This window comes from Rhinopithecus roxellana, chromosome 11 (genome assembly GCF_007565055.1).
Source record: "Rhinopithecus roxellana isolate Shanxi Qingling chromosome 11, ASM756505v1, whole genome shotgun sequence".
In the NCBI taxonomy this organism is placed as follows: domain Eukaryota; kingdom Metazoa; phylum Chordata; class Mammalia; order Primates; family Cercopithecidae; genus Rhinopithecus; species Rhinopithecus roxellana.
The window spans coordinates 14875941-14887557 of NC_044559.1; the positions used below are offsets into that span (position 1 = coordinate 14875941).

Consider the following 11617-nt stretch of genomic DNA (forward strand, 5'->3'; position numbering starts at 1 on the left):
CCAACCTCAATTGCAGCTGTCGGGGCAAGTAGGGCTTAGAGAAGAATTTACCCTCCTTCACCTCTGTCACCTCCTCCCTCCTTCCAACCTCCATCACTTGTTTGGCAAACTGGACTCTGGAAGCCAGAAGGCATCAGAAAAAGTGGAATGTGAGCCTGCAGTCCATCAAGGTGAAGCCTCGAGGATCACCCGGGGCCAGTCGTTCCACTTTGATGTGGATAAGCCTCAGTCAGTGTCAAGTTGAAAGGAGAAAAATACAGGTGAGTCACTGTTAAAGAAACAGGTTCACATATGTAGGTCTAGGAGTACTGCAAGTAGTTCTTACAGTGGGGGAGAGCAATTGTGCTCAACTCTGAATCCAGCACAAGGCAGTGGGAATTATAGTCAAGGAGGAGGATGGGCGTTAGCAAATAGGAAATGACTACGAGGGAACATCAGGGGTAAGGGAGGATTCTGGCTAAACTGATCTAACGGGATTCTCGCTGAGCACAGGCCAAGGTTATCTGACATCAGCTGCGGGATGGTGGGGGATGAGGACCCTGATCAGTATATAGCAGACGGGGATTCCTGGCAGCTAAACTGACTTAGCAGGGTAATTTGCTAAAACTGAATTTTACAAAAAGTGCATAGATGGGTATAGCAGAAGGTTCAGAAGCCTGACTAATGTATGGTCAAACAAACAATAATGCATGCTCCAGGGACCATACTGGGCTTCAGCATCTTCCTCCCCCACCAGCTTCCAGGAGGGCATTTTGCCCGGGGCCTCCTGGGTGTTTCCTTGCCTGATCATTTCCAGGAGACAAGAGATTTGCACCTTATCATCTAGGATAAATTCAGTGTCAGATTTTTAAGCCTCAATTAGGTGACAGTGCTTCAGTGACAATCTCAGGTATTAAAAAAGTGAGGTTCATTCATTCACCAGTTCTAAAGGCAAACATAAGGCATTCTTTTTTTTTTTTTTTTTACAAAAAAATTGAGACCACATAAAAGAAAAAGAATGAAAAAAATCAAGCAACCCGAATCCCTTATATAATCTTTTCAAACCCCAAACAAGGGAACTCTTCTCAATATAAACTTCGGAACTTTTGTTGATCATTGACTGCAGTCTGGTGGTTTATACTTATTTTCTTGTGTCCTGTTTCCTCCCTACTCCCACCCCTCAGCAGTTGCTGCCTTCCTGTCTTGGTCTCGTTGTTCTCAAATCAGACCTGCAGATATGGTCCCAAGTGCTTCTATCCTTCATCCTTACATCCACAGGATCCCCTGAGAACCCAGCTTCTATTATTGAGAACTATCCCACCCGCTGGATAAGGAGTCTGATCTTTATTCAGTATCATTGCTAAGATACCAGAGGAAATACCATAAGAGTCTAGTTAGAACTCATGGTTCTGATCTGAGGAACTAATAGTTGCTTATTTGAATCACTGCATTTTCTATTTATATATATATTTTTTTGAAATGGAGTCTCGCTATGTCTCCCAGGCTGGAGTGCAGTGGTGCGATCTCAGTTTGCTGCAACCTCTTCCTCCCAGGTTTGAGCGGTTGTCCCTGCCTCAGCCCCTTGAGTAGCTGGGATTACAGGCACCTGCCACCATGCCTGGCTAATTTTTGTATTTTTAATAGAGATAGGGTTTCGCCATGTTGTCCAGGATGGTCTTGAACTCCTGACCTCAGGTGATCCACCCACCTTGGCCTCCCAAAGTGCTGGGATTACAGGCGTGAGCCACCACGCCCACTCTATATTCATAATTCTATTCACAATATCTCCTACACAGTGTTTTCCTATTCTATGGGGAGAAATCAGGCAGATGGCAGAAGACACAGGTCAAATCTCAGGAAGAGTTTCTATGGCCTCCAAACAAGCATTTATTGATTATAGATTTAGGGGTGAATATTACGAATGTGGGGAGATGTCCCACAAGGTTAGCTCCTCTGCTACCTAATGCACCAAGCAGCTTGTCCATAACTTAGTTTAAATATATCTGTCAGGCTCCATGCCCACTTGCTGTAAAGCAAGATTACTGAGGTAATCTTAGATTTTAAAATGGAAAACGGGGCCTCACAAAAGCAGTTGGGAAAGTGACCTGGAGATTGTTTCTAAGGCAGTGTCCAGCTGTACCAAGCAAAGGATGATAAGTACAAAGTCAGAGCTTCATTAACTCTTTTTTTTTTTTTTTTTGAGACGGAGTCTCACTCTGTCGCCGGGGCTGGAGTGCAGTGGCCGGATCTCAGCTCACTGCAAGCTCCGCCTCCCGGGTTCACGCCATTCTCCTGCCTCAGCCTCCCGAGTAGCCGGGACTACAGGCGCCCGCCACCTCGCCCGGCTACTTTTTTTTTTTTTGTATTTTTTAGTAGAGACGGGGTTTCACCATGTTAGCCAGGATGGTCTCGATCTCCTGACCTCGTGATCCGCCCGTCTCGGCCTCTCAAAGTGCTGGGATTACAGGCTTGAGCCACCGCGCCCGGCCCATTAACTCTTGATGATTGATTCATTCACTTAATGCAAGACTTCATGGGAAGAAGAATCGCTGAGTGGAGGAGACTGGAAACAACGCATCGCATGAAACGCCCATGGTCTCTGGATACCCACTCAGCCAGTCCCCACTCTTCTAGGGTCTGGTCTTGATCATCTCATCATGTGTTTCAAGGGTGTGTTTTCCTACCAGTTGTTTTTTTGTCTGCTGTTTTTTTTAGTTTTTTTTTTTTTTTTTTTTTTTTTTTTTTTTTTTTTAGTTTAGTTTAGTTTTGTTTTTTGAGACAGGGTCTCCTCTCGCCCCGGCTGGAGTGCAGTGGTGCGATCTCGGCTCACTATAACCTCAACCTTCCGGGCTCAAGCGATGCTCGTGCCTCAGCCTCCTGACTAGCTCGGACCACAGGCGCGGGCCACCACACTCGGCTAATTTGTGTATTTTTAGTAGAGATGGGGTTTCGCCAGGATGCCCACGCTGGTCTCGAACTACTGGGCTCAAGTGATCTGCCTGCCTCAGCCTCCTGAAGTGCTGGGATTACAGGCATGAGCCACCGGCAACACGCCCAGATTCTTCTATACCCTTAATTGGGAGATAAAGCTTCTGCCTGCGGGTTGTGCGTTCTTCCAACGGGCCCCACCTTTGCTGTGGACTAAACAGGAACCACTGGACCAGAGTCCTTTGGCTCTCAGCCCTGTAGGAGATTTTAATCAAAAATTCTAGGCCTCAGGGAAAAACAGGGTTAGGCTGAAAATGCACACAGGGCTCCTGTAAACTTCTTTTCATAAACCACTCGCCCAGGGCATTAAATAGGGTATTTAGTTGATCGGAACCCTCCAGGGAGACCCCCGACCCTTCTCTTCGTAGCCCCCAGCTCCCGTCCCCCGGTTCCACTGAGGCAAGGGGACTTTCCAGTCTCCTCCACTCAGCCATTCTTCTTCCCATGAAGTCTTGCTTTAAGTGAATGAATCAATCATCAAGAGTTATGAAGCTCTGACTTTGTACTTATCATCCTTTGCTTGGTACAGCTGGACACTGCCTTAGAAACAATCTCCAGGTCACTTTCCCAACTGCTTTTGTGAGGCCCAGTTTTCCATTTTAAAATCTAAGATTACCTCCACATGCCAAGAGTCAGCACTCCGGGAAGCCCCGCCCAGCGGCTGGCGCAGCCAATCGCAGTGCGGGCAGGCGGTGGGGGCGGGCCTGACTGGGCGGCAAGGGGACAGGGAGGCTAGGGGTTTTATAGATCAATTAGCTGCTTTCCGGCGGCCTTAGGCGACAGGAGACTCCTGGACCCAGCACCTGCTCACTGTGCCTGTCCACCTTTGGCTACTGCAGCTGACACCCCAGTGGGCTAAGATTGGACAGGAGCCACCAGGGACCCAGCAAGTCCTTCAGCTCTGTGAGTGAGGGATTTTCGGGGGTGCCAGGCCGCAGTATTCCCAGGGCTGGTGGAGTGGGACCGGGAGGCTCGACCCCGGCAAATCAGGCAGGAGCGCCCCATGCTCCCTGCAACACCACCCACGTCCTGGGGCCGCAGTGAGCGTGAGCGGAGGGCAGGAGCAAGAGGCAGGGACCTGACCTGGGTCCCCAGCCCAAAGCCTGGGAAACTGTGTATCCCTGTGTGGGCGCGGACACTGGGGACTCTGGTTTCCTGTGGTTCGGCCACCTGATTCAGTTTATGCTCTGTGAGGGGAGTTGGAGTGCTGGCAGGACTGGCCCACCTGCAGGACTGCAGGCCTGCGGGAGCCGCGGTAGGTAGGTGCTCTCCTTCTCAGTTTCTCCTGGGAAGACATTCAAGAACTGTTTCATTACAAGGGGCATTTGGAAAACATACTTCACCTTCTGCTGTGTATTAGCCAAGAACAAGGTGCGAAGTGACTTCCCAATTACTGGGGATCCCTTTGTCCCTTCTTGAAATTAGATGTCTTCGTTAATGAGGTTTTGCCTGGATGACCTCAGCCTAGTTGGTACAAAACCTGGGCCAATGGTTTCCTAGTTTCCTGGTTGTTGCCTTAAGCTTCTCGCCCATAAGGTACCTTTCTATCCTTTTCATAGCCTAAGTTATGGTCCCATAGACCTGTTTCAGCGCCTACAGTTCTGGACAGGCTGCTTTTCATTTTGGTGGTTCCATCCAGTATCTCCACTTGCCCTGTATTTCTCCAGCCTCTTCCGCAGTCCTTATGTAAATGCTTGGAAGAATAATTTAAATATTTTTATTCTACCATGGTGGCCCTAGTTTCTCAGGTAGCAGTAAAATGGCTTTTTAGGATGGGTCTAATCAGATCCTCATTTCTTTTCCCTTTCTAGATTTTTGAGACATGAATCCTTCACTCCTCCTGGCTGCCTTTTGCCTGGGAATTGCCTCAGCTGCTCTAACACGTGACCACAGTTTAGATGCACAATGGACCAAGTGGAAAGCAAAGCATAAGAAATTATATGGCATGGTTGGTGGCATCTGAAACTGTCCAGGGGAACCCCAGAGAGATGGGCCTTACTTTTGGGATCATATGGCTGGAGAGTAGCTTCTAGAGGCCAGCTCTTACCAATAACCTAATGCAATAACTTAACAGCACTGATTATGAGCACGATATTGGCGTACACCCTTGTTGGGTCTGAGCTTGGAGAACATCTCCCAGAGGTGTCACGCCTCCCGTGGCCATGGTTACTGTTACATCTCTGTCTGAAGATTCACTTGGTTAGCATATGTCGGGTTTTAATTAGAAATGAAGGGCATCGGCCGGGCGCAGTGGCTCACGCCTGTAATCCCAGCACTTGGGGAGGCCGAGGCGGGCAGATCACGAGGTCAGGAGATTGAGACCATCCTGGCTAACATGGTGAAACCCCGTCTCTACTAAAAAAAAAAAAAAAATACAAAAAATTAGCTGGGTGTGGTGGCGGGCACCTGTAGTCCCAGCAACTCGGGAGGCTGAGGCAGGAGAATGGCGTGAACCCAGGAGGAAGCACTTGCAGTGAGCCGAGATCGCACCACTGCACTCCAGCCTGGGCGATAGCAAGACTCCGTCTCAAAAAAAAAAAGCATCAGTTACATGTTTGCTTTAGAATGAAGAAGGATGGAGGAGAGCAGTGTGGGAAAAGAACATGAAGATGATTGAGCAGCACAATCAAGAATACAGTCAAGGGAAACACAACTTCACAATGGCCATGAACGCCTTTGGAGACGTGGTAAGTATGCTGTGGACTGCCGAACTCTGTGCTTCTCCTCCTCAGTTCTTTACCAAATTAATCTTTTGCTTTTTGACATTTTATTTACTTTTCCTTGAAGACCAATGAAGAATTTAGGCAGGTGATGAATGGTTTTCAATACCAGAAGCACAGGAAGGGGAAGGAATTCCAGGAACGTCTTCTTCTTGAGATCCCCACATCTGTGGACTGGAGAGAGAAAGGCTACGTGACTCCTGTGAAGAATCAGGTGAGACTGTGTTAGGTTCAGACTTCCTATCATCACCCCAGGAAAGCCAAGAAGCAATTGACCTTTGTGCTATGGTAGAGTGTGCAGCAACATGCAATTCACTTTTTAAAGGAGTATTTAGATATATGAGCTGTTGTTAAAAGTCTTGCTCTGTGTGTGTGTGTGTGTGTGTGTGTGGCTATCAGCTTTTTTATTCTCTTTTCAGGGTATGTGTGGCTCTTGTTGGGCTTTTAGTGCCACTGGTGCTCTGGAAGGGCAGATGTTCTGGAAAACAGGCAAACTTATTTCACTGAGTGAGCAGAATCTGGTAGACTGCTCTTGGCCTCAAGGCAACGAGGGCTGCAACGGTGGTTTCATGGATAATTCCTTCCGGTATGTTCAAGAGAACGGAGGCCTGGACTCTGAGGCATCCTATCCATATGAAGGAAAGGTAAATGGAGCTCCTTTTCTTGATGCCGTTCCTGCCTTGTTTTACTGGGACACTTTCAGAGATAACAGACACTTTTCAGAATTCCCATTTTAGATGGTGGAATCTCTATCTGCAAACTGTCTGTGTTGTCATTATAAGTTATAGCCTTTGCACAGTTCTGTGATTACATGGTTAACATGCAGCTGTTCTTGCTTCTGTGTAACATGGAGAATATACAAACCATTCTACACATAATACAGATGTCTCCATTGCAAAAAACGTCTTATGGAAAGTAAACCTAGGGGTCTTGCTGAAGAGAACTGAGCTAATTTTCAGTTTCAAATTAACTATTAATAACAACATTTCACTTCCTTGGATGATTTGTGACAGTGTTGACTTATTCTATGCTGCAAACTGCTGAGTATTGTGGTTCTGACTTACGTTCCCTGGGAGAAGGATGGTAGTAATCAAATCGCTTCCCTCTTTACCATTAAAAGGTTAAAACCTGTAGGTACAATCCCAAGTATTCTGTTGCTAATGACACTGGCTTCGTGGACATCCCTTCATGGGAGAAGGACCTGGCGAAGGCAGTGGCAACTGTGGGACCCGTCTCTGTTGCTGTTGATGCAAGCCATTTCTCCTTCCAGTTCTACAAAAAAGGTAAGCATCTTTCTTCATAGAAATTATTGCAGAAAAAAAGTAAACCACCATGGCACACCAGCATGATGGACTCTATACATGTAATAATCATACCCAATGCTTCTGTTTGATATTACTTTGAACATATCTCCATGAATACATGTACTTCATAACTTTTTCTAAATAGCTATGTTATTTATAGTATAGTTTAATTTACTTAAATATTCTCTAATTGTTGTATTCTTAAAATTTTTAGAAAGATTTTTAATTCTGTGATTAAATCTGAAAAGACCCTTTTGATTCAAGGATTTTGGTGTTCTGCGCTATTTTTAAGACTGATATTCTAGAGTAGAATTACAAGCTTAAAATGAGTGGTCTTTTATGCCTGTAGGAAAGTTTTTTTATGAAGGACTTATGCTAATTTCTATTTCTGCTCGTTGTGGATGAGAGCCTAATTCCCTAGCTTTGATAACAATAGATCTTGTTAAGCCCGATCTGGACTGTGTGTCATTTCACTGATTTTAGAGATGCCTCCCTCCCTGTGGGTGACAGGGTGGGTTACTGTCAGGTGTCCTTGGGAACTTCTCATCCAGCCTTCATTTTATTCTCTCAGGAATTTATTTTGAGCCACGTTGTGACCCTGAAGGCCTAGATCATGCTATGCTGGCAGTTGGCTATGGCTATGAAGGAGCAGACTCAGATAACAATAAATATTGGCTGGTGAAGAACAGGTATAACTTGCCAGAAAGGCTTATAGTTGAAATTCAAAGGGGAATCCTTTTTTGCAATCAGTATTTACATACCATAAGCCCTTAATCCCATTTCTGAAATCCCAGAAGTCTTTATCCCCCTTAGATAGAACACAGAATATTAATGATTGATTGTAACATCAAGATACTGTCACAAGCATGCTGGGGATATTAACATGGTATTTGTCCCATTGCATGTTTAAATTCTGAACATTTTCTTAATTCTGAAGCATACCTGGCTGGAAAGACATCCGGTCCTTTTTCTGTTTCTGATTTTGCAGTTCTGTGAAAGGTCACAGTTTTGGGCGTGGGATTGAAGTGATATGCAGGTTTTGACTCAAGAATGTATAAGGGATGAAAAGGAACATCGGCCTCTCCTGACTCTTTATGTTAAGCCTGTGGCTTCTGGCACACTGTTTAAGTTAATAACCCAAAGTGCTTTATCCTTCCTCTGAAACGGAAAACCTGTTCTCCTTTCAGCTGGGGTAAAAACTGGGGCATGGATGGCTACATAAAGATGGCCAAAGACCGGAGGAATAACTGTGGAATCGCCACAGCAGCCAGCTACCCCACTGTGTGAGCTGATGAATGGTGATGAGGAAGAACTTGACTGAGGATAGCACATCCAGAGGAGGAATTTATCTTCAGTCTACCAGCCCCTGCTGTGTGGAATGCACATTTCAATCACTGAAGATCCAAGTGTGATTGGAATTCTGATATTTTCATATTGGTAAATGTTACCTCTATTTTAATTACTGCTATAAACATGTTTGTATTATTGATTTGCTTACTTTGTATTTTCATTTTAAAAAGATATACACATTTTTACCTGTTTAAATAAAATGTAATTTCAAATGTACTGGTGGACTTCTTTCTGTTTTGATGCACTGACTTTTTTGTGTAATTGTATTAGTCTGTTTTCACGGTGCTGATAAAGACATAACCAAGGCTGGACAATTTACAAAAGAAAGAGGCTTAATGGACTCACAGTTCCACGTGGCTGGGGAGGCCTCACAATCACGATGGAAGGTGAAAGGCACGTCTCACATGGCAGCAGACGAGAAGAAAATGAGAGTCAAGCGAAAGGGATTTCCCCTTATAAAACCATCTGCTCTCGTGAGACTTATTCACTATTATGAGACCAGGATGGGAAAAACCTGCCCCCGTGATTCAGTTACCTCCCATCAGGTCCCTCCCACAACATGTGGGAATTGTGGGAGCTAAAATTGAAGATGAGATTTGGGTGGAACACAGTCAAACCACATCAGCAGTCAAGCACGAAACTGGGTTCTAAGCCATACCTGCTCTGCCTGTGGTTCACTAGGAGGGGTTTTTAGAAAGGAACCTGACCCCACCCTTATTTTGTATCTCCCACTGCCATGACCAGCCTTACCTGTAAAAATGGGGCATAGAAGAGCCCCCATCTCCTAGGGCAGCGGTTTTGAGCAGAGGGTCACTGACCAGTAGCACCTGCATCTCTTGGGAACTTGTTAGAAAGCAAATTCTGGGCTGGGGGCGGTGGATCATGCCTGTAATCCCAGCACTTTGGGAGGCCGAGGCTGGCGGAACACAAGGTCAAGAGATCAAGACCATCCTGGCCAACATGGTGAAACCCCATCTCTACTAAAAATACAAAAATTAGCTGGGCATGGTAGTGTGCGCCTATAGTCCCAGCTACTTGGGAGGCTGAGGCAGGGGAATTGCTTGAACCTGGGAGGCAGAGGTTGCAGTGAACTAAGATCGTGCCATTGCACTCCAGCCTGGGTGACAGTGCCAGACTCTGCCTCAAAAAAAAAAAAAAAAGTAATGCCTGGGAATGGATTAGCTTGCTGACAAGAGTTATTCCATTGTGTGTTTCTACCTGCAGTACCTGAGGATGCCCATTTTCTCACGATTTACAAACTAACTCATTTTATAGATGTAATTCATTGCCCTAATTTTCATACATTTGGGGGGATCGTTCTGACTTCAACTTTATTATTATTATTACTTCAAGGTATTATTATTTCCCCATCATCATCACGGTCATTACCATAACTAGTTGCTGCTAACAGTAGTCACCCTGCATTGAGAACCCATGCTCCAGGCCCTTTCCACACAGACTTGATTTAATTCCATTCACCCTTCACAACAACCATCTGAAGAAAGAATCACTAAGCCATTGTATAATGGAAACACAAGAGGCAAGTGACTTGGGTGCCCTTGGACAGGTAATTTAAACACTCTGTGTGCCCCCAAGTTCCAATAGATAAATGTGAATAATAATATCTTTCTTACCTACTACATGGGGATTTGTCAGCAGGTAAAGTACTGTGCATTTGTGAGGTATTTCATGTACGTTGTGTACTGTACATTGTGAGGTATTTGTGAGGTATTTCAGCAATTCACCTGTGAATTGCTCATGTGATGACACAGTGTGCTTCCAGTGTCAGTGTGCTGGGAAGGAGACAGAATAGGAAGAAGACTAAAAAGATGCCGAGTCTAGTGCAGGGTATCCTGGGGAAAACATCTCCTGTTTGTCCAACAGTGATTGGCCATACACTGAAGACACTCCACCTGCCTGTGAACTGGGGTGACCCTGTTGAAATCTTGTGGAAACCTTGAGATGCTCCTTAGAGGGTGTTTATCCCTCCAGCTGGCACAAATGCCGTTTGTTGTTCAGTTTTTCCTTCTACTCTGCCTCTATCTGGTACATTTTATCTTCAAGGGCAATAAAATATCACAAGGCAAATGGGGACAGAGCGAGATCACAGGACCAGGGCAAAATTAGAATTGCTGATGAAGTTTCATGTCCCACTGGGCATGCATTCTCACTGATAACATCTTATCAGGAGACAGGGTTTGAGAGCAGACAACCTGTCTGACTAAAATTTACTAGGCAGGAATTTCCTAATCCTAATAAGCCTGGGGGCACTGCAGGAGACTGGGGCTTGTTTCATCCCTTATCTGTAACCATAGAAGACAGACACTCCCAGAGTGGCCATTTTAGAGACCTACCCCGGGAATGCATTCTATTTCTCACAGTTGTTCCTTGATGAGAAAAGTAATTAAGTGATATTTCTCCTGTTCGCTTTTGTAAGAAAAGAAATATGACTCTGTTCTGTCTGGTCCCACAGGCAGTCAGGCCCAATGGTTATTTCCCTTATTCCCTGAAAATTGCAGCCATCCTGTTCCTTTTGGATGCCCAGATTTCCTATTGTTCAAACACACATGCTCTACAAACAATTTGTGCAGATAACACAATCATCACAGGATCCTGAGGTGACATACATCCTCAGTTCATGAAGATGACGGGATTAAGATATTAAAGTAAAGACAGGCATAGGAAATTATAAGAGTGTTGATTGGGGAAGTGATAAATAGCCATGAAATCTTCACAATTTATGTCCAAGGGCGGTGGGCGGGGCCGAACCCTGACACTCACCAGGCGTAAGAAATTATGAAAGTATTAATTTGGAGAACTAATAAATGTCCATGAAATCTGTCCAATTTATGTTCTTCTGCCATGGCTTCAGCTGGTCCCTCCATTCGAGGTCCCTGACTTCCCGCAACACAATGGCATGATCTTGGTTCACTGCTAACTCTGCCTCCCAGGTTGAAGCGATTCTCCTGCCTCAGCCTTCCGAGTAGCTGGGATTACAGGTGCCTGCCACTATGCCTGGCTAATTTTTGTATTTTAGTAGAGATGGGATTTCACCATGTTGGCCAAGATGGTCTCGATCTTCTGATCTAGTGATCTGCACACCTTGGCCTCCCAAAGTGCTGGGATTACAGGCATATATATATATAAAATAAATATGAAACACTTCATGAATTTGCATGTCATCCTTGCACAGGGCCCCAGCTAATCTCTGTATTGTTCCAATTTTAGTATATGTGCTGACAAAGTGAGCATGAGATCATTCTTTTTTAATGTAAG

The 11617-nt window shown here is 45.2% G+C and overlaps 1 protein-coding gene and 1 non-coding gene across 2 annotated transcripts; one reads left to right on the plus strand and one right to left on the minus strand.

Moving 5' to 3' along the window:
• Positions 1-3712: 3712 nt before the first annotated feature.
• On the plus strand, positions 3713-8554 carry LOC104659397 (cathepsin L1-like). Its single transcript, XM_030941131.1, has 8 exons — positions 3713-3870; positions 4779-4915; positions 5532-5654; positions 5755-5901; positions 6107-6331; positions 6808-6970; positions 7563-7680; positions 8179-8554. Exons 2-8 carry the CDS (start codon positions 4790-4792, stop codon positions 8276-8278), a joined length of 1002 nt encoding a protein of 333 aa, XP_030796991.1. The 5' UTR covers positions 3713-3870; positions 4779-4789; the 3' UTR covers positions 8279-8554.
• A 2935-nt stretch (positions 8555-11489) lies between these two features.
• Positions 11490-11593, minus strand: LOC115900527. Its single transcript, XR_004060212.1, has one exon. It is a non-coding gene; the product is annotated as a U6 spliceosomal RNA (small nuclear RNA).
• Between the last annotated feature and the right edge of the window lie 24 nt (positions 11594-11617).